This window comes from Podarcis cretensis (genome assembly GCF_951804945.1).
Source record: "Podarcis cretensis genome assembly, chromosome: 1".
NCBI lineage: Eukaryota > Metazoa > Chordata > Lepidosauria > Squamata > Lacertidae > Podarcis > Podarcis cretensis.
In genome coordinates this window covers 123679043-123707002 of record NC_137170.1, presented here as the reverse complement: position 1 = coordinate 123707002, position 27960 = coordinate 123679043, and the positions used below count along the sequence as shown (strand labels likewise).

At 44.9% G+C, this 27960-nt stretch overlaps 1 protein-coding gene across 4 annotated transcripts in view; it reads left to right on the top strand.

Moving 5' to 3' along the window:
• Positions 1-27960, top strand: part of NEMP2 (nuclear envelope integral membrane protein 2) — a 112183-nt gene that overhangs the window by 71735 nt on the left and 12488 nt on the right. For 2 of the 4 annotated variants that reach the window (XM_079980195.1, XM_079980193.1), the window contains exons 3-6: positions 14215-14330; positions 22671-22899; positions 23033-23105; positions 24047-24140. In XM_079980195.1, the coding sequence (XP_079836321.1) occupies positions 14215-14330; positions 22671-22899; positions 23033-23105; positions 24047-24140 (512 nt within the window). Of the gene's footprint in view, positions 1-10414; positions 10805-14214; positions 14331-22670; positions 22900-23032; positions 23106-24046; positions 24141-27960 lie in introns of those variants that run through there. The other 2 variants (XM_079980194.1, XM_079980196.1) reach the window with 2 other exon arrangements.

The window sequence follows — 27960 nt, the reverse complement described above, 5'->3', positions numbered from 1 at the left end:
TTCTGGCGAACTAGAGCAGCGCACGGAAACACCGTTTACCTTCCCGCCGGAGCGGTACCTATTTATCTACTTGCACTTTCATGTGCTTTCAAAATGCTAGTTTGGCAGGAGCTGGGACCGAGCAACAGGAGCTCACCCCATCGCGGGGATTCGAACTGCCGACCTTCTGATCGACAAGCCCTACGCTCTGTGGTTTAACTCACAGCGCCACCCGTGTCCCTAAGTTAAACTTACCTCACATGAATTAGCAATGATGTTTGGAAGTGTGTAAACTGCTTTGGGGTTTTATGTGAACCACGTAGAGGTTTTTGGGGGATTAAGCAGCATAGAAAAAGCTGTTTAAAAATAAAGCCTTGTATTTCAAAGTTATTGAAATACAATTAATCAGCTAAATATCAGAGTGTTAACTTCAGAGTTTAAGTTCAGAACCTGTGGAATCACGGTTTCACCAAAATCTCGACGTCATCCGATTCACTTGAAAATGGTGCCAAACACCTGAAAATGGTGCCAAACACTCTGTAACACTTCGTGGTGCAAACGTCATGTTTCAGGCACGCCATAAAATGAGCCCTCAGCACCCTGACCCGCGGATCATGGTTTGCCCTACCAAACGTTTTGCCAAACAAACCTCGGAGGGAGCGGACTTCCGGTTGGCGCCGGCGCTAATGGCGGCTCGCTTTCCATTCTCCGGAGAGAGAGCTGCTCCGCGAGTTCGGGTCTGACCGCTACGGCGAAGCGGGGACCCCTAAAATCACAGGCGCGGAAGCCTGTGAGCAAGGAGACTCGGTGGGCATCGTTTGCGCCCCCTTTTACTGCGAAAGAGCCTTTTTAAAGGCTCCGGAGGAGCATCGGGGGAGCGCAGAGCTGAGAGTCGCTACCCAGCTCGTGGAGTGAAGCCGCATCGCCATTAGCGGAGAGCGCCGACTTCTTCCTGTTATTTGGACTGAAAGAGATTCCCGTGAGTAGGATTGGCAACCCTTTCGGGACTTTAAATTTAATTTCTTCAAAATTTGGCCGAAAGTGGGGTTGGTTAACAAAGGAAGTCTGCCTTCCCCAGATTGCATGACTGCTAAAGCAACGGACTTGGTAAGCTGCAATTGACATCTTTTAAGGGAAATTTTTAAAAAAAGGATTAACCCCAGCATTGACTTAAGTCCTCCCCCCTAGGGAGCAGGAACGGGGGGGGGGGGGGGTGAAAAAGAAAGGAAACCTGCAGGGAAATTTTTTTTAAGGGACAATCTACCGCAGACTCTGTCTCTGGGAGCGGACTGCCTGAGTGATACACTTTGACAGGGAGCTGTCAAAGACATTGCAAAGAGGAGACTTTATTTGATACAATTTACTGAGACTTTGTAAAAATTATACGGTTGCAACTAAAAAGACTGAGAGAAGTTTTTAGTAACTTTTCCCTCTGAGGGCTTTTGGATTCATTGTTTCTTTGCTATACTGAAGATTTCAGCTCCCTCTAGAGGGCTGGAAGTAACAGTTGCAACACGATTGTTAGTCACTGGTTTTTTCCATTCAAACCTGTTCCTGTGAGAACGACCTTGGGACATGAGCGGCCCTGGAGATGAAATAGCAACAAGATCCAAGTCCAAGGCAGCACATAAGAAAAGGGGCTCCTTATCAGGACTATTGCCAACAGGCCCAGGTGGACAGGAAAAGGGAATAAGTGCATTCATGGAGTCAGTGACACAGGCATTATTGAAGATAAATGAATCTTTAGAAAGATTGAACAAACAGAGTACAGAAAATACTAAGCAACTGGCAGATCTAACGGCAAAATTGGATTTAAACACGAAGAGCGTAACGTCTAATACACAGATTATACAACAGTTGGTAGAGGAGAACGCCACAATAAGGAAAATTGCAGAAGAGGCTAAATCTACTGCGGAATCTACACAGGAAAATTTAGTTCCTGTTTGTAGGAGGCTTGACCAGCATGAGGCGACCCTTTCTTTATGGGACATGCAGCGTAAGGAGAAGAACTTAAGACTTAGGTTGGTTCCTGAGAGTGAGGGGGACAACCTAGTGGACTTTCTCACAAAAGAAATTTCAGACTTCTGGCAGGAAAACCTAGAGGGAACAGAATTTGAGATTACAACTGCCTTCAGATTGGGTAGAAGGCAAGGCAGGAAGATTCCAAGGGACTGCCTGATTACATTGAGGTCGAAAGAGGAGAGAGACAAGATACTTAGTTTGCATTACCAGAAAACGCTCCAGATTCAAAACGTCTCTGTGCAAATCTACAGGGATATCCCAAAATATATTTTGGAGGTGAGAACTCAGTTTAAGACTTTGGTGGACCTGCTGAAGAAGAACAACATACCTTTCAGGTGGGAGTTTCCACAGGGTTTGTCCTTCAACTTCAGAGGAAAGAAAGTCAAGATAAAAACTGTACAAGATAAAGAACAGTTCCTACATAAACACGGAGAAGACCTGGTGAAAGGGGTCCTCAACTCAACTGCAGACACAGACTTGGGGAATTTGACATTTGGACTCAAATCACCAACGGACGAAGAACAGCTGCAGGGTGCAGTTGGAGGTAACTAACTAACAATGTCTCTGAGAATTTTAACTTGGAACTGTAATGGACTGAACCTTCCCAGAAAAAGGCGTGAGGTTTTTCACATTTTGAAGAAAGAACAATTGGATCTGATTTGTTTACAAGAAACCCACGTGACAAGAGCACACAGAAGATTACTTATAAATAAAAGATTGGGACAAGAATTTATTTCATCAGATAAAGTTAAGAAAAGAGGAGTGGTGATATACGCAAAAGAAAAATTGGCTCCAAGACAGATTTTTAAAGATGAACAGGGCAGAATCTTGGCAATTGAGATACAGATTCAAGGAGAAAAAATTTTGATATTTGGAATTTATGCACCAAATGAAGGGAAGGCAGAATTTTATAAGAAATTACATGAGACACTAACAAATTATCTGGATTACAAGGTGATTTTATTAGGCGATATGAACGGGGTTGTCTCTACAAATATGGACAAAGCACAAAGACAGGTGATCTCCAAGGACGGGAGACTACCTAAGACTTTTTTTGAAATGACTGACAACTTGGACCTGATCGACATTTGGAGAATAAGAAACCCCCTCGAGAGGGAGGGAACATTCTTTTCAGAATCACAGATGACCTGGACAAGAATAGATCAAATATGGATTACTAGTGGGATGGCTCCTAAGATAAAGAAAGTGGAAATCTGCCCAAAGACATGCTCCGACCACAATGCAGTAAAGATGGAAATGAAAATAACAACAGCTGGCTCTTTCAGATGGAGAATGAATGACACCCTATTTAAAGATCCAGAGGTGTACCAAAAGGCCCAAAAGACTTTGAAGGACTATTTTGAGATAAATCTAAGGACAGAAGTGGAGAAACGAGTGATCTGGGACGCAAGCAAGGCCGTGATGAGGGGTTTCCTGATACAGCAGAATTCCTTGAAAAGGAGGAAACAACAGGAGAAGAAAGATAAAATTCTGGAAAAGATAAAAGACAGTGAAAAGAAACTGAGATCCAACCCAAAGTCACATGAGATCTTGAGACAAATCAAATTGTATCAGAAGCAATATATGGAATTGATGAACCAGGAGATTGAATGGAAAATTAAACGAATGAGACAAAAGACATTTGAATCGGCAGATAAATGTGGGAAACTCCTGTCATGGCAACTGAAGAAGAGACTGAAATTGAACACAGTTACAAGTTTGGAGGTAGACGGAAAGAATATTTCGAAACCAAATGAGATCAGCAACTGCTTTCAGAGCTATTTCAGAAGATTGTATGCACAAGGGCCGGAAAATGAAAGAGACATTGAAGAATTTCTTAAGAAATATGGATTACAAAAAATTTCGCAACAAAGTATAGCGTTTCTAAATGAGAAAATAACTGAACAAGAAATCGAGGGTGCCATTCAAAACATGCAACTGGGGAAATCTCCAGGGCCAGATGGACTAACCTCCAGATATTACAAAGCCTTGAAAGACTGGATAATTCAGCCACTTAAGGAGGTTTGCAACGAGATATTAGAGGGGAAAAGGGCACCTGAGACGTGGAAAGAAGCTTTCATCACACTCATACCAAAGACTGAGGTTGATAAAAAACAGATCAAGAACTACCGCCCTATATCACTACTTAATGTGGATTACAAAATTTTTGCAGACATTTTGGCAAAAAGACTAAAGAAGGTGCTGGTGGAGGAGATTCATAGAGACCAGGCAGGCTTTCTCCCGGGTAGGCATATATCTACTAATGTAAGGAATATAATTGACATTATAGAAATGCTGACAGTGAACATTAATACGAAGGCAGTTCTAATTTTTGTGGACGCGGAGAAAGCCTTTGACAATATATCTTGGAAATTTATGAAAAAGAATCTCCATGGGATGGGGGTAGGTCAAAGGTTTGAAAATGGTATAAGTGCAATTTATTCTGAGCAAAAGGCGAAGTTAATTGTAAATAATGTGGTTATGAATGAACTACCTATAGAAAAAGGGACACGTCAGGGGTGCCCAATATCCCCATTACTTTTTATATCGGTCCTGGAGGTCCTGTTAAATATGATTAGGGGAGATCAGCTGGTAAAAGGGATTCAGGTCGGAGCCAGACATTACAAATTAAAGGCTTTTGCAGATGACTTAGTACTGACCTTGCAAGAGCCAGACACTAGTACCAAAAGAGCCTTGGAATTAATTCAAGTATTTGGCCAGGTCGCAGGATTTAAGTTGAATAAACAAAAAACTAAGGTATTGGAAAAGAACTTAACAAATGTTGAAAGGGAAAGATTCCAAGAGGAAACTGGGTTAGTGGTGGCAAAGAGTGTAAAATACCTGGGGATTAACATGACATCTAAGAATGTGAACTTATTTAAGGACAATTATGACAAGTGCTGGACTGAGATAAAGAAAGATTTAGAAATATGGTCAAACCTGAAGCTTTCCTTGTTAGGTCGAATTGCTGTGATCAAAATGAATGTATTGCCTAGAATGTTATTTTTGTTTCAGACATTACAAATTGTTGATAAACTGGACTGTTTCAAGAAGTGGCAGAAAGACATATCTAAATTTGTCTGGCAGGGCAAAAAGCCCAGAATTAAGTTTAAGATACTTACCGACTCTAAAGAAAGAGGGGGGTTTGCCCTGCCGGACTTAAGACTTTACTATGAATCGGCAGCTTTCTGCTGGTTAAAAGATTGGCTACTTCTTGAAAATGCAGACATTCTAGATTTGGAAGGATTTGACAATAATTTTGGTTGGCATGCATATATCTGGTATGACAAGGTTAAAGTGTATAAGGGTTTCAAAAATCATATTGTCAGGAAAGCACTATATAATGTATGGATACGGTATAAAGATTTACTGGAAAACAGAACTCCCAGGTGGCTTTCACCTATGGAGGCTAAGGAAGTAAAGAAACTTAATATGACAACCAATTGGCCGAAATACTCTGAGATCTTAGAACAAGAAGGTGGTGAATTTAAATTACAAAGTTATGAGAAAATAAAGTCCAAGGTACGAGATTGGCTCCATTATTTTCAAATAATGGAGGTTTTCAAACAAGACAGGAAAATTGGTTTCCAGGTGGAGAAATCGAAATTGGAAACAGAATTGTTAGAACCCAATACTAAGAATTTATCAAGAATGTACAACTTGCTGTTGAAGTGGAATACAATAGATGAGACAGTGAAGTCTGCTATGGTTAAATGGGCACAGGACATAGGTCATGACATTATGTTTGCTGACTGGGAGCAGTTATGGACCACAGGTATTAAATTCACGGCATGCAATGCCTTACGAGAAAACATTATGAAAATGATCTATAGGTGGTACATGACCCCAGTCAAGCTTGCGAAGATTTATCATTTGCCCAATAATAAATGCTGGAAATGTAAAGAGACTGAGGGTACCTTTTTCCACCTCTGGTGGACCTGCCCAAAGATTAAGGCCTTCTGGGAAATGATTTATAATGAAATTAAGAAAGTGCTTAAGTGCACCTTTAACAAGAAACCAGAGGCATTTCTCTTGGGTATGGTCGGCCAGTTGGTGCCGAAGAAGGATAAGAATTTCTTTTTGTACGCTACTACGGCAGCAAGGATCCTTCTAGCAAAGTATTGGAAGACACAAGAGCTACCCACGCTGGAGGAATGGCAGGCGAAAGTGATTGACTTTATGGGACTGGCAGAAATGACCGGCAGAATCCGCGACCAAGAGAAAGAGACTGTGGAAGAAGATTGGAAGAAATTTAAGATGTATCTTAAGAATTATTATAAAACTGAGGAGTGTTAAAATGCTGAGGGAAAAGAAGACGTAGAATTGCAGCGATAATTGGGTTTAAAATTAAGGGTGGAATAGAGAAAGAGGATAAATTTATATTTAATTGGGCAAGATAGGTTGCTGAATAATGGTACTAAATTAAGGATGCAAAAAGGGAAAGGTATGGGGAAGTCCGGGAAAAGAGGGTTATGAAAATAAGGTTATGAAAACATGAGTTTTTTTGTTTGTCTGTTTCTTTTGTTGTTTTTTGTTTCTGTTAAAAAATTGGAAATTAATAAAAATCTTTTATAAAAAAAAAAAAACAAACCTCGGAGGGAGCTTGTGCCAGTGTTTGGATCCACTTTTGTGTGAATCGGACGATGTTGGGTTTTAAATCTTGACGCCATGGATTAGGGCGCCGCGGGGATCATTTTGTAGGGCGCTGTGAAACGTGTTGTTTTAACCGCTAAATGTTGCAGTGAGACTCGTGTCAACATTTGCAGCCGCTTTGGAGAGAATTGAATGACATCAGAGTTAAGTGAAAACTCATCAGTCACAGTTGCAAATGGCAACAAAATATCTGTGCAAGGAAAAGGAGCAGGTTCGCTCAAGTGTGTTGCAAGTAGAAAAACTGTTTGTAAAGAAGTGAGAGATGGAGTTTACTTGCCCGAATTAACAGTTTGCTGAGTGTGACAACCCTCACCAAGCGTGGTTTTAATGCAAATTTGAATCACAACAAACGTGGTTGCCAAAGATGGTGTTTTGTATGGACAAAATTTTGAAAACAATGTTACCCACCCGGGAAGAATGGCAGATGAAGTTGATGGACTATATGGAACTGGCGGAAATGACTGGCAGAATCTGAGATCAGGGAGAAGAGTCGGTGGAAGAAGACTGGAAAAAAATTAAAGATTATTTACAGAAATACTGTAAAATTAATGAATGTTAGAAAAATGTTGGAATGAAGTTATATGGCTTTAGCAGAAATGTTACAAGGAATTAAGTACAAATAGATTATTAATGTATTAAAGGGAAAAAATAAGGTTAGAATATGTTAAGATAAATTACAGGACAGAAAACAGAGGAAGATGGAAAGGAATTGCTGAAACAGTTAATTGAAGTGGAATACAAAAAGGGAGGTGTGAGGAGGTTCTTGAAACAAGTGAATGAAAGTTAAGATACTGAAATTATTGGATGTGTTTTAAATTGCGTTTGTCTTGTTTTGTTAATTTAATAGTTTAGTGTTAATGTTATGTAGTGTTTTTGTTTTTGTATTGTATCGTATTGTTTTGTTTAACTTTTTTTCCTTTCTTTTGTAGCCTTTAAAATGTTAATAAATATTATTTTAAAAATTATTTTTTTTTGAAAACAATGGATCTGTTGGGGGGGGGGGGCTTGTGTGCTTTGCTCCGGAATCAGGATCATAGCAGACCTGCAAAAAAGTGGGGCATATAATATTAATTATTATATTATAATATAATTATATTATATTATATGGGGTGTGGGGATCTAAGTGGATGAGCTACTTGTCCTTCCTCAATCACTTATATTCCTAGGAGTTTATGGGTGGTGTGTTTTAGCTGGGTAAAGGTAAAGGTAAAGGTACCCCTGCCCGTACGGGCCAGTCGTGTCCGACTCTAGGGTTGCGTGCTCATCTCGCTCTAGAGGCCGTGAGCCGGCGCCGTCCGAAGACACTTCCGGGTCACGTGGCCAGCGTGACGAAGCTGCAGCTGGCGAGCCAGCACCAGTGCAGCACACGGAAACGCCGTTTACCTTCCCGCTATAAAGCAGTCCCTATTTATCTACTTGCACTTAAGAGTGCTTTCGAACTGCTAGGTGGGCAGGAGCTGGGACCGAACGACGGGAGCTCACCCCGCCGCGGGGATTCGAACCGCCGCTGACCATACGATCGGCAAGTCTTAGGCACTGAGGTTTTACCCACAGCGCCACCCGCGTCCCTTTTAGCTGGGTATATAAATTATAAAAAAGAAAAAGAAGAAAAGGTTTGGTGAGAGGAATGGATATGAAACCTTGTAAAGTTGACCTGAATAGTGAAATATTCCAGGTGGGGCTTGGTAGCTTGGGAAGCAGGTGTGTGATGCTTCAGCTGGAGAAGGCTCAGGTGAGGGTCAGATGCCTCATAAAGCCCAGAGGATATAATCCTGGCCAGACCTGCGTCTCATCGTAGGAAATAAAATGAGCCCTCAGCACCCTAACCCGCGGGGTCACAATTTCACCTAAATCCCGACATCGTCCGATTCACTCAAAAACGGTGCTAAACACCTGCAAAAATGAGCCCTCAGAGCCCTAACTCCACTGTAAACCAGCCCAGATTCATGTGTGCAGCTGGACCCTGCGGTTTCAATCAGTTCAGCTCTATGTTTTACCCAAAGGGTAAAATTTGGCCTCTTGACACTCACTTCTATGTATAAACATGGACTGATCCTGCCTGCGGTCACAAACACAACATACATAATGCTGAAAGCACTTTATTAATTGCATCATCCATGTGTCACATATTAATTGCAGGCAAATTAAAGAGGAGAAACAACCTCTGCAATAACGGTCCCTGGAGATCTGCCTTCTAGCTTTTCGAGTGTTTAGCCTGCAAGAGTAACAGCACAATCCTATGCTTATTTACTCAGAAGCAGGTCCCACTGGGCGCAATGATACGTATTCTCAGATAAGTGAATGTAGGCTTGCTGCCCTGGGGGGGGGGGAGCGGGGAGAGAAGCAGCCATTTGTGGTGAGGGCAACAGCAAGTGAAATGAAGATGAATCAATGGGGAGGAGGTAGTGGCGTAGCGTGGGTTGTCAGCACCCGGGGCAAGGCAAGTAATTTGCGCCCCCTAACCCGTGGATTTGCGCCCCCTAACCCGTGGATTTGCACCCCCTAACCCTAACCCCCAGATGTTGCGCCCGGTGCGGCCGGCCCCCCCTGCACCCCCCACGCTACGCCACTGGGAGGAGGGCAGGGCTCCTGCCCCTTTCATCCCCCAGAAGTAGCTGTATTGATCTGTTGCAGATCAATTGGTTATCTCCCGCTTGGACTACTGCAATGCACTCTACGTGGGGCTACCTTTGAAGGTGACCCGGAAACTACAACTAATCCAGAATGCAGCAGCTAGACTGGTGACTGGGGGCAGCCGCTGAGACCATATAACACCAGTCCTGAAAGACCTACATTGGTTCCCAGTACGTTTCTGAGAACAATTCAAAGTGTTGGCCTGACATTTAAAGCCTAAACGGCCTCAGCCCAGTATATCTTAAGGAGCGTCTCCAACCTCATCATTCATCCCGGACACTAAGGTCCAGCTCCGAGGGCCTTCTAGCAGTTCCCTCACTGTGAGAAGTGAGGTTACAGGGAACCAGGCAGAGGTCTTTTAGGAGACATCTGAAGACAGCCCTGTTTTTGATGCTTGATGTTTTATTGTGTTTTTAATATTCTGTTGGGAGCTGGGGTATAAATAATAATTTATTATTATTATTAGGCAAAACGTTCCCTGCATTGCAAGGGGGTTGGACTAGATGATCCTTGGGAATCCCTTCCAACTCTGCATATTCAATGATGAGGGTGGAAGAAGATTGGAAGAAATTTAAAGACTATTTACAGAAACACTGCAAAATTATTGAATGTTAATGATGTTGGAATGCAAGGAAGTGGTTTTAGCAATAAGGCAAAAGGAATATGTAAAAATGGATTGATACTAGATGAAAATTTGAAGTTATAATATGTGAAGATAAGAAATTAAGGGTAAACAAAGAGGGTATGGATTTGCTGAACCAATTATTAAATGGAATACAAAAAAGGGAGGTGTGAGGAAGTCATGAAAATAAGTAAATGAGTGGTAAGATAAGAGAAAGTGGGATTTATTTTTAACGGTTTTTATTTTTCTTTATTATTTTTTCTTTTTTGGTTTTGCATTTTTTGTATTCTTTCTTTTATTATTTCTGTAACCTTTTTTCTTGTTGAAAAATTTTAATAAATATTATTTTTAAAAAACAACAATGATAAGACGGGCCAAAGGTCACCCAGTGAGGTGTCAGTGGGGATTCCCCCAGGGCAGTCCCGGGGAGACACTTTCCTCCTCGTTTTCCTGCCTCCCTCTCCACCGCCTCGGGGCGCGTTTAATTTCATAGTCTTGAACTGCTTTTCCCAAACTCCCACTGCGGTGTGAGATCTCCTCCTACTGCCCTGGAGGAAGCGACTTCCTTCCCCCGCGGTAGGGAGGAGCGCCTTGATCTCCTCCGCCCCCTCCAGCCCCGGCTAGCCGATCCCCCATCGCCAGGGCGCCACCAATGCGCAATTGCGCACACAACACAAGCGCCGCGCAAGTCGGTTCTCTCCATCCAGGCCTCGGCCGCCGCGGCTCTCGGCGCTTCCCGAGGCATCGCTTTGTTCAAACAGCGGCGGGCAATGCAGCTGGGATCCGGCGCGACCCGGCAGCGGCTGCCGCCGTATTTGGTGCTCCTGCCGCTGCTGTGCGCCCTAGCGGCGGTTCGTCAGGTCCGGTCCGGTGGCGCGCCGGCATTGCTCGCAGGTAAAGCGGCTAGAGGCTAACGCGCTGTTGGGCAGCGATCCTGAACTGCCTTTCTCAGCTTTGGGTCCCTAGAGGTTGATGGACTACAGCTCCCATCGTCCCTCGCCACTGGTCCTGCTAGCCAGGGATGATGGGAGTTGTAGTCCAACCAGACCTCTTGGGGACCCAAGGTTGAGAAAGGTGGTCGGATTTACCTCTGAGTAAACATGCATCCGATTCAGGGCTAGGCTGCAGTCCTAGGACCATAGGAGCCAACTCCGAGGGGGACCATAGGAGCCAACTCTGAGGGGGCTGAGGTCCTTTTGCCCCCCAAATAGTTGTGGCGGGACCGGGCCCCCCGAAAGTAGATGGGCCTTGGCATTCAAATGGTCAAATGGTGTGCTTGTGCTGCGTCATGTTCAAGTGGAACAGGGCTTATCTGGACTTGGGCCCCCCTCCAATCTTGTATCCAAATTGCCACTCCTGCCTTTGACGTTGGGGACAAGAGAAGCTGTAGTGCTTCCAGACGTTGTTGGACTAATGGGGGTTGGACTAGATGACCCCTGGGATACCTTCCAACACTATGATTCTTTGGTTCTGAAGGTCCACAGGTTCCCCATACCTGCTACTGCCATTCAGTAGGAATTTATGTAATTTGTGTAAACATGGGATAGGCTCGTGTGTTTACTTTTTCTCTCTGGTTGTGCGTTCAGTACTTTGTCTTGGCAGTACTTTGCTGCCCATAAATATTCCAGTTGTGTGCAAATGTCAATCAACCCTTGGCCTGTGATCCGGTAGCCAGAATATGGGAGACTAAATAGCTTCATGGTGGTGCTGTGGTCTAAACCACAGAGCCTAAGGCTTGTCAATCAGAAGGTTGGTGGTTCGAATCCCCGCGACGGGGTGAGCTCCCGTTGCTCGGTCCCAGCTGCTGCCAACCTAGCAGTTCGAAAGCACGTCAAAGTGCAAGTAGATAAATAGGTACCGCTCCGGCGGGGAGGTAAACGGCGTTTCTGTGCGCTGCTCTGGTTCGCCAGAAGCGGCTTAGTCATGCTGGCCACATGACCCGGAAGCTGTATGCCAGCTCCTTCAGCCAATAAAGCAAGATGAGCGCCGCAACCCCACCGTCGTCCACGACTGGGCCTAATGGTCAGGGGTCCCTTTACCCTTTACCTTTATGTACATGTTTGTGTGAGGCACCCTGTGATCTCCCATCCACACTACTGATCAGAAGCTCTGTTAACCGCAAGCCTAAAGGCTGGTATCTCCTCAAAGTCTCTCCCAAAGCTTTGTGCTGGTTTGTAACTTTGAGATTCAGTTCTGCATCATCAGATGCTTCCAAACAATTCTCGGGGCACAATGATCTTGATCTAAGATATATGTGTCAGCTTGCATTTCTTAGCAAAGAAAGTATTGATCTGATGTGTAGAGATCTTTCCTATTCTAATTAATTCAAGAGGCTTCTGGAGAAGCTTCTCTGCGTGAAAGAAGCAAGCAGAAGGTTCATGATGTTTGAGTACAGCTGGTTTAAACTGGTTCTCTTCTCACCTTTTCTGTCAAGGTCATGCTGACTATAAAAGTAGGGCCAGAAGGAGCCTGGGTTTTACTTTCTATCTCTCTTCCTTCTGCTGAGGTGTTCCGAACATAGTATGCTTAGTGTTAAAGTTTAGACTTACTATAAGTTATTGTAAGCTTAAGTTAAGTCTGCTGCAACTGGATTTCTTATGGACAGTGCCAATCCTGAATGTATTGGATTTGTGACCATTATGCTCATTTGTCTTCAGTAGCAGCAAAGCTCTGCTGGATGAAATACAATTGCCTCTGGTCTATTGGGGGGGGGGAATCCTGCAATGTGCCCGAGAAGGGTTGGCTGATGTTACGGAAGACTTAGAGCAGTGGTTCCCAAATGGTTTGGTATGGTGACCCACAAATCCCAATTTACCTAATATGCATCCATTTATTGTCATTTGAAATTAGACCTTAGGTCAGGGGTCAGCAAACTTTTTCAGCAGGTCCACTGTCCCTCAGACCTTGTGGGGGCAGCACCAGATTTTGAAAAAGAAAAAGAAAAGAAAGAACAAATTCCTATGCCCCACAAATAACCCAGAGATGCATTTCAAATAAAGGCACACATTCTACTCATGTAAAAACACCAGGCAGGCCCCACAAATAACCCAGAGATGTATTTCAAATAAAAGGACACATTCTACTCATTTAAAAACACGCTGATTCCCGGACCGTCCACGGGCTGGATTGAGAAGGCAGTTGGGCCGGATCCAGCCCCCGGGCCTTAGTTTGCCTACCCATGCCTTAGGTCTTTGGCAGTTGCTGGGTTCATGCATTTTAACTGCAAGCTTGCCTGTTTTCAAGCAGCATGTGTGGCACCAAAGCAAATAAAAATAAAAAAGTAATGGCCCTATTAATGTGGAATTTGTCGAAATATTTACAGTACTTCCAGAGTCATTTTCACTTTAGTTTGTGTGGTGGGTGCTGCGTTTAGGGATACTTATCAGCCAAGGAGAGCAATTTAAAAAGTAACAACCCCTTCGCTAACGAAATCAGTAAGATGAGATCCAAATATTTTAATCTGTTCAACTGCTGTTTCCAGTCATGTTGCAGTACTTTCTCTTAAGCCCAGATACAGTGGCACCTCGGGTTAAGTACTTAATTCGTTCCGGAGGTCCGTTCTTAACCTGAAACTGTTCTTAACCTGAAGCACCACTTTAGCTAATGGGGCCTCCCGCTGCCGACGTGCCACAATTTCTGTTCTCATCCTGAAGCAAAGTTCTTAACCTGAGGTACTATTTCTGGGTTAGCGGAGTCTGTAACCTGAAGCATCTGTAACCCGAGGTACCACTGTATGCAGAAGCTGAATGTTATTCCACAGTAGCAAGAGCAATGCATCTTCTCATCTTCAGAAACACTCTCCACACACAGATCTTATGGCCCCTGGGACCTTAGGATTGTTGCCTGAATAGTGTAGCATGAATTCAAGTTACGACATGAAAAGCCAATTCCAGGTTTACTTCAGCCTTATAGTGGGCCTGCAGGCCAGGCAGTTGCACCAATGCAATTTTTCATGGGCTGCATGCCTGCAGCCTAACACAGTAAAGCACATTTGTCTATTTTTTGCTGGGAGGGGGAAGGGGGGGGGAAACTGGAATCATATGATTCTGGTCACCTGTTGAGGATTGGACAGGAAGACTCACAACAGCTTCTTTGTTGGAACAGTCTCAGCGGTAAGAATTTGGGGGTTTAGCAGTGGATTTTGCAGTGCCAGCATATCACACCTATTAAAAATACGCTGCCAGTCAAGGTTTGTAACTGGGAAAATCGGTGTATACTGCAGATTACATATAGCAGCAGGAAAATGTCCGAGCGACTTGCATGCATCTCCAGACTTTGTGACACCTTCTTCTTTCTCCATCTAGAGAATAACTGTAGGCACTTGGAGACGATGGACGTCAGCCATAGTTCAGAACCGGCTTGCTACTGCTACATTCCGCATGGAAAGATACAGCTGAAAAATATTTGGTCAACTATTCAGGTACAGCCCCAGTCCATGACTCATTCATCCCAAGGGAACGTGGTGACTGTTCTTCTCCCTAAAGAATACAGTTCTCACGATGGAAGACTAAGTATTGGAAGACAACTGCCACATGTTGGCGTTCGGAAATGCCAGTATGGGTGTTGTGTAGGAGAATATGGGAGGTGTGACGTGCTTTCCTTTCTATTGTGGGTAGGGAACTTTTGTGACATATCAACACCTTTCTTTTGAGTGGGCCTCTGCAAGACAAGCGCAGGAACAAATGTAAAAATCAGTGACAGCATATGGTATCATAAATATTTCTCAGCAGCGAGTGTCTCTCTCTAACAGCAAAACAATATATTGAGAGGAAAGGCACAGTGGCGTAGCGTGGGGGTGCAGGGGGGGACAGCCGCACCGGGCGCAACATCTGGGGGTTAAGGTTAGGGGGCACAAATCCACGGGTTAGGGGGCGCAAATCCACGGGTTAGGGGGCGCAAATTACCTGCCTTGCCCCTGGTGCTAACAACCCACGCTACGCCACTGGAAAGGCGGCAGCAAGAATCTTAGTATTCTATCCCGACCAAAGTGCACTGGCAGACAAAATTACTAGAATTTACAGAATCAGCAAATATAACGGGAAGAATTAGAGATAATACAGACCAAACGTTTATTAGAGAGTGGGATATTTACAGAAAATATCTTAAAGAGCATTGTAAAAATTTGAATTCTCTGGCAGGCTTAGGAGGACCCCTGTAGAAACACAGAAAATCTTATAGAATTAATGATACAGGATAAGACTGGAGTGATAACGAAAAGTGTGTTACATAAAAGCAACCCAGGACCCTCGATGGTGTGACTGGAAGTCATAATAGAAGTTGTGTTGTAAGAAATCCACTTACTTTTTGGAATTTGTATTACCTTTTGGTTTTTTGTTAGTTGACTGTTTTTTCTTTTTTTAAAAAACTAATAAAGCAATAAAAAGAAGAGAGCAAAGGCAGGTGTACAGCTAAATCTGCTTTTGGGAGTCTTTGTTGCAGGTCAGCGAGCAGAAATTTTGGACAATGGGATTTAGGGCGTTGTGTTTAATGGGACTTAGCTTCCCAGTATTTATGTTCTGGTCACGTCTTAAGGCTGAAATCCCAAAAACTTTCCTGGGAGTCCCATTGCACTCAATAGGACTTACCTCAGACTAGATATGTACAGGACTGCACGGCATGTAGATATCTCCAGTGCAAGCCTAGGTTGATTTTGTACTCAGAATCTTGGGAATTTTAGTTTTGGTGAGGGAGATCTGCCCCGTGCCGCAGATCTAAAGTTCCCAAGCTCCTCTGGAGAGACAGAATAACTGATAAATCAGGTTGTTGGATAGATCTGTCCCTCTGGGCTCAATCAGAGTGCCTTCAACACAGAGACTTTCTGAAAAGAGCGGGAACATAGAATAAGTATCTCCCACTTCTGGGTAATATAGCAATGTGGCTCTCCAGATATTGTTGGACTCCAACTCCCATGAGCCTCTGGCAGCATGGCCAGCAATCAGGCATGATGGGAACCATAGACTAGCAACAAGCAAAGGGTTGCAGCCTACCTATCCCTGCTGCAAAATGCAATAGCTCTCCACCCCCAAGGTCTTTTGATCCAAGGTGTTGTGACGTGGGTTTTGTGATTTCAGCTCTCTTGACATAATATGCTGGAGACAGTTCTCTAGTAACACTTCTTTATTAAAGCAACAAGACTGAGACTTGAGGAGGGGAGAGCTACATTTATAGGGACAGGGAACTAGCTAGAAAGGATACATTTTGGAGGGAACAATATCAGGCAATCACAGTCCTGCCTTTTGGAGGCAACCAATAAGACAGAGGATCCAAATACAGCAGCTTAAATGAACCAATAGTAGCTGTACCCTCTGGAACCAAAAGGCAGTTACTTTACCCTAATGCAATTACAGACAATAATAATACAGATATAAAATCCTTTGACTCAATACACAACACCCCTCCCCCCCTAGTGAGCACAGCAGACGTAATCTCTCAGGTACTGTGGGGTCCTACAACTTCTACTTGATCTCCTGACAACAGGTGTTGCCGGTTCTGGATTGGGTGTCACCTGTGGTAGGGTGGCTGCTATAGGGGTTTCGTCAGGAACAGATGGAGTCCCAGACATCTCAGGGTCCCCTACCTGTACCTCGTCCTCCTGAGGACTAGCAGACCCTGGTTCATTTGCTGAAGCCCCTGGTGATTGCATCTCTGGGCCATTTTCACTCTGGTCTTGCAGCTCTGCGTCGTTAGCCAGGGATGAATTATCAGACTCCTCCCTGCTGAGCACCCGGCGCCTCAGCTGATCTATATGTCTCTTCCAAACTTGCCCATTTTCCAAGGTCACATAATAGGACACAGGTCCACTAGCCCGGGTGACCACACCAGCCACCCACCGCGAACCTCGTGAATAGTTCCTCACCCAGACCAGATCTTCAGGGGCGAAATACCTTGTTGTGTCAGTCTCAGCCTGGGGGTTTTCTCTTGAATTACGGTTTGGCATTTTATCCGGGTGGACATAATCCAGCACCGTTACCAATCTTCTACCCAAGAGCAGCTCAGCTGGCGACTTGCCCGTCGCAGTACACGGCGTCGCATGCTGCAAAAGTAACATTTGCGCAATGCGAGCTGACCAGTTACCCTCCATTAAGCGCGCAATGGATTCTTTGGCTGTTCTTACCATGCGCTCCGCCTGCCCATTGGAGGATGGGTGAAAGGGCACGGATGTGACCCCTCTTATGAAGTTATCAGCCAAGAATGCCCTGAATTCTTGGGATACAAAAGCTGCCCCATTATCTGATACAATGGTCTCAGGTAACCCGTGGGTTGCAAACAGCTGCCTCAACACCTTGATTACGGCAGCTGATGCCATGCTAGGGACCATCGCCACTTCTAACCATTTGGAATATGCATCAACGATAACCAAAAAGACCTTCCCCTGGAATTGCCCAGCAAAATCTAAGTGCAGCCGGCTCCAGGGAGATCTGGACTGCTCCCACCAGTGAACTGGTGCTCTGGCCACCTCTGGCCGCACCTCTTGGCATGCCTTGCATGTTCGTACCCATTGTTCTATGTTCTGGTCCATTCCAGGCCACCACACATAACATCGGGCTAGCGACTTCATCCTGACCATTCCCGGGTGTCCCATGTGAAGCGTCTCAAGAACCCTGTTTCTCAGTGGTGCTGGGATGATCACCCTATCTCCCCACAGGAGACAACCCTTATGCATGGATAACTTGTGCTGCCTTGTCGCATAAGGCCTGAATTTGTCTTCATGCGGACCACCTGGCCACCCCCTCCCCACCCAAGTGAGCACACGGGAGAGAACAGCATCTTTCCTCGTTTTCTCAGCAATATCAGTAGCCGTCACAGGAGCCCCCGGAAGTGTTTCCAGCATCATTATGTGCTCCGCTGGAGCAGGATCCTCATTGCTCCCGCCAGGAAGGGGCAATCGACTCAGCGCATCAGCGTGGCACAACCGTTTCCCCGGCACATGGGTCAAGGTGTACTGGAACCCGTTCAGGAATATAGACCAACGCAACATTCTGGGGGAGAGAATTTGTGGCGTTTGTTTGTTCGGGTTGAACAACCCCAACAGTGGTTTGTGGTCTGTTTCAATGGAGAAATGACGACCGTACACATAATCATGGAACTTTTTGATTCCTGCCACAATTGCAAGCGCCTCTTTGTCAATTTGAGAATAGTTGCGCTCCGTGGGCGACAACGTACGGGAATAGAAAGAGATGGGCTTTTCCGACCCATCCAGTTCCCTATGACTCAGCACCGCCCCCAGGCCGTATTGAGAGGCATCACATGCCAGGACCAGCGGCTTCGATTCATCATAATGAGCCAGGACGCTCTTGCTACTCAGCATTCCTCGCAAGGAGTCAAAAGCCTTCTGCTGCTCCTGCCCCCATCGCCACACATTCTTTTTCTGCAACAGTCTATGTAATGGTTCAGCTACCGAAGCTTTCTGGGGTAAGAACGAATGATAAAAGTTAATAAGTCCCAGGAATGACTGCAACTCCGTCTTGTTCTGTGGTCGTGGTGCCTCGATGATGGCCTTTACCTTAGCATCTGTGGGGTGGATGCCTGATGCATCAATTTTAAACCCCAAGAATTCCACAGTTGGCACCCCAAAACTGCATTTTTCCTTTTTTAGTTGCAACCCCGCCTCCTTGAACTTGAGCAACACTGCACGGACACGCGCAACCAGTTCCTGTGGGTCTTTTCCAGCAATCAAAACGTCATCAAAAAATGGCAAGACCCCCGGCAGACCTCTTAACAGGCGTTCCATGAGCCCTTGAAAAATCCCTGGGGCCACACAAACTCCAAATTGTAATCTGTTAACTCTGAACGCCCCTTTATGTGTGACAATAGTCTGTGCTTCCGCTGATTGTGGGGTTACTGGCAGCTGTTGGTAAGCTTGTGCCAAGTCAGTTTTGGCGAACACCTTGCCCCCAGCCAGTTTAGCCAACAGATGTGATACGACTGGAATGGGGTATGAGTTTCCCCTGAGTGCCTTATTGATAGTACATTTGTAATCAGCACAGATCCTGACTTCCCCATTTGCTTTAAGGAGCGTGACGATTGGAGTCTCCCACTTAGCGGAGTCCACGGGTGAGAGAACTCCCTGCTTGACCAATTTATCCAGCTCTGCTTCGATCTTGGGTTGCAGTGCAAATGGCACTCGCCTTGGTTTGAGTCGGATTGGGGCCACCCGAGGGTCCAATTCGAAGTCAACTGGGGGCCCTTTATAACAACCCAGTTTTCCATTAAAGAGACCAGCAAATTCTTTGCATAATACCTTGCTCATCTCAGGGCAGGTTTGGATTGAATTAAGCCCTGATATACTCAGTCCCAGGGCGGGGAACCAGTCAGTGCCCAGGAGACTGGGGTGACTGCCCTTCGCAATCACCAGTTTGAGTACTGCCTGTTTGTCCCGGAACTGTACTCTCACGGCACACATTCCCATGACATGGATGCGGCCCGCTGAGTATGACTGCAAAGTTGCCGGGAAGGGCTCCAGAGGGGGCAACTTACCCCTGGGGAAGAATGTCCTCGCGGTCTGGTCTGACACGATAGTGAATCCAGATCCGGAGTCCACCTCCATGTCGCACAGCTGACCCTCAATCTTCACCTTGACGTGTGCCTTGCCTTGCGCTGGAAACTGCACGACCCTCCCGTTGATCTCCGTTACGTAGTGGCAGTCCTTTAGAACATGGTTTGCTGTGGGCGATCTGCGATGCTCCAGTCTAGGTGCTCCAGTCGCTCCCAACGCTGCCGATCTACAGACCCTGGCGATGTGACCTGTCTTTCCGCACGTCCGGCACATAGCATCCTGGAAACGACAACTCTTCCGCTCATGGTTTCCGCCACAACCAGGGCACCTGCCTCGGTGATCTTTGCGCACTGTGCAGGCCTGACGCACTGACTCGACCCCACAGACTGGGCTCTGGCTCGGAGTAGCCTCTAGCTCGTCCATGGCATGCGCAACTTCTATCTGTGGCTTAGGGACCCTGCGACTGGCATCAAGCTCCTCTCTTTCATAATTCTCCATGGCGGTGGCCTCCTTCAAGGCTGAAGCAAGGGTAACCTCTTCTTTAGCCACGATGCGTCTTCTGGCTTTCTTGCTGCTCAGACCACCGATAAACCGATCCAGGAGAGTCTCTTCCAGATCTTGAAAGTCGCAGTGCTGGGTGAGCTTCCGCAGTTCAGCTAGAAATGCAGATACAGACTCCCCAGCACGCTGCTGCCTCTTATGAAACTCCATCTGCCGGGCCATCTTGGTCTCAGTAGGCGCTAAATGGCTTGTTAGGCAGGCAAGAATATCTTTGAGAGATGTCTCACTTAGCTTCGCTGGGGCAAGCAATGCCTTGGCCAGCGTGAAGATCTCAGGCCCACAGTAGCTCAGGAATGTGGCCCTTCTTTTGCTGGCATCGGTGATCCCTTGAGCCACTGCGAAGAACTCGAAGCGTTCGACGTAGTCTTCCCACGTGTGGGGCCCTGATGGCTGGAAGGGCTCCAATACCCTTGGACTCTCCATTGTCCTGTGGGCAGGGTCGTCTTCTCAGCTGGCCAGTGAGTCTTGTTCTTAGCTACAATCCGGACTCTGAGGCAGGGCTGCGTTTAACCGCTCCTCAGCATTCCGGATCCCACCTTCGTCGCCAGTTGTTGTGACGTGGGTTTTGTGATTTCAGCTCTCTTGACATAATATGCTGGAGACAGTTCTCTAGTAACACTTCTTTATTAAAGCAACAAGACTGAGACTTGAGGAGGGGAGAGCTACATTTATAGGGACAGGGAACTAGCTAGAAGGGATACATTTTGGAGGGAACAATAACAGGCAATCACAGTCCTGCCTTTTGGAGGCAACCAATAAGACAGAGGATCCAAATACAGCAGCTTAAATGAACCAATAGTAGCTGTACCCTCTGGAACCAAAAGGCAGTTACTTTACCCTAATGCAATTACAGACAATAATAATACAGATATAAAATCCTTTGACTCAATACACAACACCAGGTTCTCTTCTTCAGCTCTGCTATTTGCGTTAAAAGAGAACAGACAAAACAGAAGGCTTGGAAATCAAACCAGCTTATCCTGGACCCTCACAGAAGCCTTATTGGGGCATGCCGCTTGTACGTAGATCCTACACGTGAGCAAGGAGAAAGGAGAATAGCCTTTATTGCTATTCTCCTCCTGCTCCACAACTTGGAAGCTGAAGTAGGAACCCCCATGACTTGTGGAGAAGAGACTCCATGCTTCAGATTTCCCCCTGCAACCCCTGGAGGTTGCTGGAAACAGTGGCAAGGGAGAGTACTGTTGTGCTCAGGTCTGCCTTGTGGTCATGGGGCTTCCCAGAGGCTTCTTCTTTCTTCTTTGGCGATCACTCGTAGCTGAGTAGGATTGTCTTCCATGAACACGGTTTTAACAGTGAATCTGCAAGTGACTGTGGAGGCCAATTCTGGATCCACACGTCCTTCCACAGTGGGGACATAGGTTGATCACGGAGAGTAGCGTGCCTTCCTCTTAGCTCATTTCTCCCTTTCATCCTGAGTTTGAGCTTCTTCAAAGCCCATGACACCTTTGGTAAAGGCTGTCCTCCAACTGGAGCGCTCGCAGGCCAGTGTTTCCCAGTTGTCGGTGTTTATACGACATTTTTAAAGATTTGCCTTGAGAGAGTCTTTAAACCTCTTTTGTTGACCACCAGCATTACGCTTTTCATTTTTAAGTTCAGCCATGTGGTTGGCTGCTGTGAGAACAGGATGCTGTTCTCGATAGGCCACTGGCGAAATCCAGCAGGGCTGTTTCTCTTTTATGTTCTGCTTCTCTCTTATTTTGCACCCTCCAGCTCATGGAGGGTGATGGAGACAGCAGCACAGGGGGAAATGGGGTTTAGGACATTCATCCCCATTCACTCTGCTCCTATGCAGATCTATGCAGTCAGATCTATGATTATATATCTATATCTATCTATCTATCTATCTATCTATCTATCTATCTATCGACGGTGCTGACCTTTAAAGCTCTAAACAGCCTCGGTCCTGTATACCTGAAGGAGCGTCTCCACCCCCATTGTTCAGCCTGGACACTGAGATCCAGTGCCGAGGGCCTTTTGACGGTTCCCTCATTGCGAGAAGTGAGGTTACAGGGAACCAGACAGAGGGCCTTCTCAGTAGTGGCACCCACCCTGTGGAACACCCTCCCTTCAGATGTGAAGGAAATAAGTAGCTATCCTATTTTTAAAAGACATCTGAAGGCAGCCCTGTTCAGGGAAGTTTTTAATATTTAACGCTGCATTGTTTTTAATACTTGATTGGGAGCCGCCCAGAGTGGCTGGGGAAACTCAGCCAGATGGGCGGGGTATAAATAAATTATTATTATTGTTATTATTATTATTATTATTATTAATCTACAACTCCCATCATCCCTTGTCATTTGCTGCCCTGGCAGGGAATGATGGGAGTTAGAGTACCAACAACATCTGGAAGGCCACAAGTTCCCCATCCAGATTTTGCCTATAGCAAAAGTTCCCCAAATTCCCCAGATTTAGCTGTACATTCCTGCTATAGGCAAAATGAAATTGGAAAAGTTATCTCAGAGTTTCCCAAACTTGGGTCTCCATCTGTTGTTGTTTTTTTGGACTACAACTCCCATAATCCCTGGCCACTGGTCCTGCCAGCTAGGGGCATCGGGAGTTGTAGTCCAAAAAACAGATGGAGAAGCTTGAGAAACCCTGAGTTATGTGATTGTTGCTCATCCCTGCTCTGTTATTTCCTCCTGTCCTAACCCGAGAGGAATAATTCAGGTATCTTCTTTATAGGTAAAGATAAGCAGCAACGAACCATTCGAGGTGATGTCCATCCCAGAGGAACGGAATTGCCAAAGCTCTGAAAATCTGCTTGCCTTTTTCAAGTGTCTGTTTAACAATATTTGGCATTCGGGCATGTCTAATGAAAGCACAATATCAGCGAGCCTGTATGGAGAGAAAACCTGTTTCTGGGTGCAGCCTATGAACAAAGCACCCTTCACTGTACACACAAAACTAAACAGTGAGTCACTTTATTTAATCTGTTTGTAAAGTGTGCTTGTGTTATTGGAAGGATGCACAACAAGGAAGTGACTAGCTTAAAAATGAAGCAATGTGGACTTTCCTCCATTTTTTTCCATTCTGTTCTGTTTTAGTGTTGGATCGGACACGCTTTCTGCTGTTTCTCACTGGCATCCTTCTCTTTCATTTTGCGCATAATCTGAGCAGGTGAGATTCAGCTGTTTCATTGGGTGTATCCCTTATGACTTTAACTTGCTGTTCACGAAAAAAGTGATGATCCGTTGGCTGGAAGAAAAGCACTTGGGTTGTGGTGTGGAAGAGGCTTTGGAGACATAAACCCTTGTTAGTGGCACAGGGAAAGGTTGAGGTCTTCTCTCCCATGCACCACTTTTGCTCTGAAAAACCAATCACTCGTCTCTCCCTGTATATATATGATCAGGGGAGACCTGTGCCATAAATATGTCGGCTTCTACTGCACAGAGTTTGATCCAGAGTTGCAGGAAATCTGTTTGCCCAGAGCTTCCCCTTTCCGTTGCACACAATTTGATCCAATAAACATATTGTAGCCGTGGCAGTTTTTGAAACCTTTTTGCAAACGGTGCACCTGGTGGGGAGAGACAGCTATAGACTGCTCATCCATTGAGGAAGAGAGAGATGAGAGACCAAAAAATAGCTAGCCTCGCTCTTTGGCTCTCCAGCCTCCCCATGTTGAGCAGGGAAAGTCTGAAGGGGGAGCGTTATACCTGTTTGCTTAAACACAGGGAGAAGGCTCCATACGATTGGGATCCTTGCATGGGATGGTTGGAAATGGAGAGGGTGGGACGGATGGATTGGAGTCAGAGGCAGCCAGTCACCCCACGCCTCTAACTTATGTAAATATTTCCCAAGCAGAGCTTAGGAGGAAAAAAATGGGGGTTGTGAGCTGAGACTATGCAGGGACCCAGAGAGAGAGAGAGAGAGAGAGAGAGAGAGACTAAGGATGCTCCCTTTAGTTTATTTAGGGAAGGTCAAATAATGTGCTATGTATAGGTATTCTCGCCCATAGGTCTCTAAAGTTTTAGTAAAATTGTGTTTTTGCATTTCTGTGTGTCTGAAACCACCTGTCCATCCACAAAAGTTCTAACAGCACCCCCCTGCTCTCAAAACAGGAGTATCACATTCTATTATTCTGCTGGAGTCACATTCGGTGTCCTTGCCACTCTTGTCTTTCTCCTTTTGATGCTTAAAAGATTTATTCCCAAGGTGAGTGTACCACTGATAACATAAAACAGGCTAGATAAGTATATTGATGCTAAACTCTGCTTTTCAATGTCAGTTTGCTTTTCATCCATTTCCGGGCTCCCGAAAGAAATGATGTTATTGACGTAGGATTCCGTTAAACAGCAACACATTGCAGCCGAATTTCTGACATTATTCGTGCAATTAATTATTCTGTCCTTCCAAGAAGCTCCTCTGAAATAATGGTTCTTTCCTTTGATCCAACCTCTTCTTGGAGGAACCGGTAGCCCTGCAGACGTTGGCGGACTTCAACTCTCATCAGCCCTGCCAAGATAGCAAGTCATAGGATCATAGAATTGTAGAGTTGGAAGGGATTGAACCTGCAACCTTGGCGTTATCAGCGCCATGCTCTAACCAACCGAGCTAATCAACAATCAGGAATGATGGAAGTTGTGGTCCTTCAACGACTGGAGGGCTTGGCTTAGTGGGCGAGTCTAAGGCAGGAGCAAGTGGTAAATGAAGCCTTTGTATAATTCTTGATATAGTTTTGTTTTTCATCATGGGACAAACGATTCTGCAAGCAATAGCCTGGTCACTCTGCCTAGAATCCCAGTGTGTGCTTTGCCCCTGAACCCCAAATCCCTGGCTTCATCTACTCCATGGGTCGGCAAACTAAGGCCCAGGGGTGGGTCTGGCCCAACGGCCTTCTAAAGGTCTGGGAATCAGCATGTTTTCACATGAGTAGAATGCGTCCTTTTATTTAAAATGCATCTCTGGGTTATTTGTGGGGCCTGCCTGGTGTTTTGACATGAATAGAATGCATGCTTTTATTTAAAATGCATCTGGGTTATTTGTGGGGCATAGGAATTCATTCATTTCTCCCCCCCCCCCCAAACAAAAATATAGTTTGGCCCCCCACAAGGTCTGAGGGACAGTGGACCAGTCCCTTGCTGAGAAAGTTTGCTGATCCCTGGTCTACTCCATCCTTCAACTTCCTGCGTGGAGTAGGAAATTCTCTTACAATGCCCCTTCAAAACTTCCCACTCAGGGTGGATGCTCAGAGCAGGTTTTCTGCGTGCAGCTTCACCTCCCCCTTCATGCAACTCCCAGTAGCCCACAACCAGCATGGCTGATGGGGCAGAGATGATGGGAAGTTGCAATCCAGTAGCATCATCCTGGTATTAGATTGGGGAATAATATTAGCAAACTGCCAGCATATTTCACGTGTGACTTAAAGGAAACCGCAGCAGGAAGTTTGCGTTGCGTGAGAGACCTTAGAGGAGTGTTGAAAAATTATAGGGGTGTTGAGTGGGTTTGTAAAAGAGTCTTCTTCCCTTTCCTGCTTTATAGGCTCAGCCTAGTACCTGGATGTAGGTAACACCCCAGTAAGAATTAAAAGTACAGTCGTACCTTGGAAGTCGAACAGAATCCGATCTGGAAGTCCGTTTTGACTTCCAAAACATCCGGAAACCAAAGCGGGCTTCTGATTGGCTGCAGGAAGCTCCTGCAGCCAATCAGAAGCTGCGGAAGCCCTGGCTTCCAAAAGAATGTTGAAAAACCGGAACAGTCACTTCCGGGTTTGCGGCTTTTGGGAGCCAAAATTTTCGAGAACTAAGCTGTCTGAAAACCCAGGTATGACTGTACATGAGACGGCGTCTTTATCTGATTGAGAATGCAGCCTATTTACCCGCTTTAGGCAAAGCTGCGCCTTTTGCATCCGGTTTCTCCACATTCCAGACTGATGTGACCCCCCCCCCCGCCGCTCGCCCCCTGATTATGTTAATGTGTTGACATGGGTGCTGACATGATTGTGACAGCTCTGTTGCACATTCACACAGCCTTTAGGAAATGTGATAAGACGTCCTTGTTCACTTGACTTCTGATTTACGAGACGGTTGTTTGAAACGTACTGTCGGAGTAATGCCCTGCGTTTTGTGTCAGGTTTTTATTTGGGGACAGGTGAGATTGTTGTATCTAGCAAACGGTGGGCCCCATGCACATGAACTTATATGTACACTAGTGGCCAAAATTGTGGAAGTGTATTTCTGAGGTTTGGGGCTGGAAAACGAAGGAGATATAGAAGATTTTCTTAAGAAATATGGATTACAAAAAAATTCGCAACAAAGTATGTTGGTTTTAAATGAGAAAATAACAGATCAAGAAATAGAGGGTGCCATTCAAAACATGCAACTAGGGAAATCTCCAGGACCAGATGGACTAACCTCCAGATACTATAAAGCATTGAAGGAATGGTTAATACAGCCATTTAAGGAGGTTTGTAATGAAATATTAGAGGGGGAAAAGGCACCTGAATCGTGGAAAGAAGCTTTCATCACACTTATACCAAAGATTGAAACTGAAAAAAACCAGATCAAGAACTACCGTCCTATATCATTACTTAACGTGGATTACAAAATATTTGCTGACATTTTAGCAAAAAGACTGAAGAGGGTGTTGATGGAGGAGATTCATAAGGACCAGGCAGGCTTTCTTCCAGGAAGACATTTATCAGATAATGTAAGGAATATAATTGATATTATGGAACTGTTGACAGTAAATATCAATACAAAGGCAGTTTTAATTTTTGTGGACGCGGAGAAAGCCTTTGATAATATTTCTTGGAATTTCATGAAGAAGAATCTCCATGGGATGGGGGTAGGACAAAGGTTTGAAAATGGTATAGGTGCAATATATTCTGAACAAAAGGCGAAGCTAATTGTAAATAATGTGGTTACTGATGAACTTTCTATAGAAAAAGGGACACGGCAGGGGTGCCCAATATCCCCATTACTCTTTATATCAGTCCTGGAGGTCTTGTTGAATATGATCAGGGGGGACCAGCTGGTGAAAGGAGTTCAGGTCGGAGCCAAACAATATAAATTGAAGGCATTTGCAGATGACTTAGTATTGACTTTACAAGAGCCAGACACTAGTACAAAAAGAGTCTTAGAACTAATTCAAGTTTTTGGTCAGGTGGCAGGATTTAAGTTGAATAAACAAAAAACCAAAGTTTTGGAAAAAAACTTAACAAATGTTGAAAGAGAGAGGTTTCAAAGTGAAACTGGGTTAATGGTGGCAAAGAAAGTAAAATATTTGGGGATTAATATGACATCTAAAAATGTGAATTTATTTAAAGACAATTATGATAAATGTTGGACAGAGGTAAAGAAAGATTTAGAAATATGGTCGAACTTGAAGCTTTCCTTGTTAGGCCGAATTGCAGTAATCAAAATGAATGTATTGCCAAGAATGTTATTTTTGTTTCAGACATTACAGATTGTGGATAAACTAGATTGTTTCAAGAAGTGGCAGAAAGATATATCCAAATTTGTCTGGCAGGGCAAAAAGCCCAGAATAAAATTTAAGATATTAACTGATGCGAAAGAAAGAGGGGGGTTTGCCCTGCCGGACTTAAGACTGTACTATGAATCGGCAGCTTTCTGCTGGTTGAAAGATTGGCTACTTCTTGAGAATTCAGATATTTTAGATCTGGAAGGATTTGACAATAGATTTGGGTGGCATGCATATATATGGTATGACAAGGTTAAAGTTCATAAAGGTTTCAAAAACCATATTATTAGGAAAGCATTATACAACGTTTGGATTCGATATAAGGATTTGTTGGAAAATAAAACTCCTAGGTGGTTATCACCAATGGAGGCTAAGGAGGTGAAGAAGCTTAACATGGAATCTAAATGGCCAAAATATTTTGAAATTTTAGAGCAAGAAAGTGGCAAATTTAAATTACAGTTTTGAGAAAATAAAGTCTATGGTACGAGATTGGCTCCATTATTATCAAATAATGGAGACATTTAAACAAGACAGGAAAATTGGCTTTCAGGTG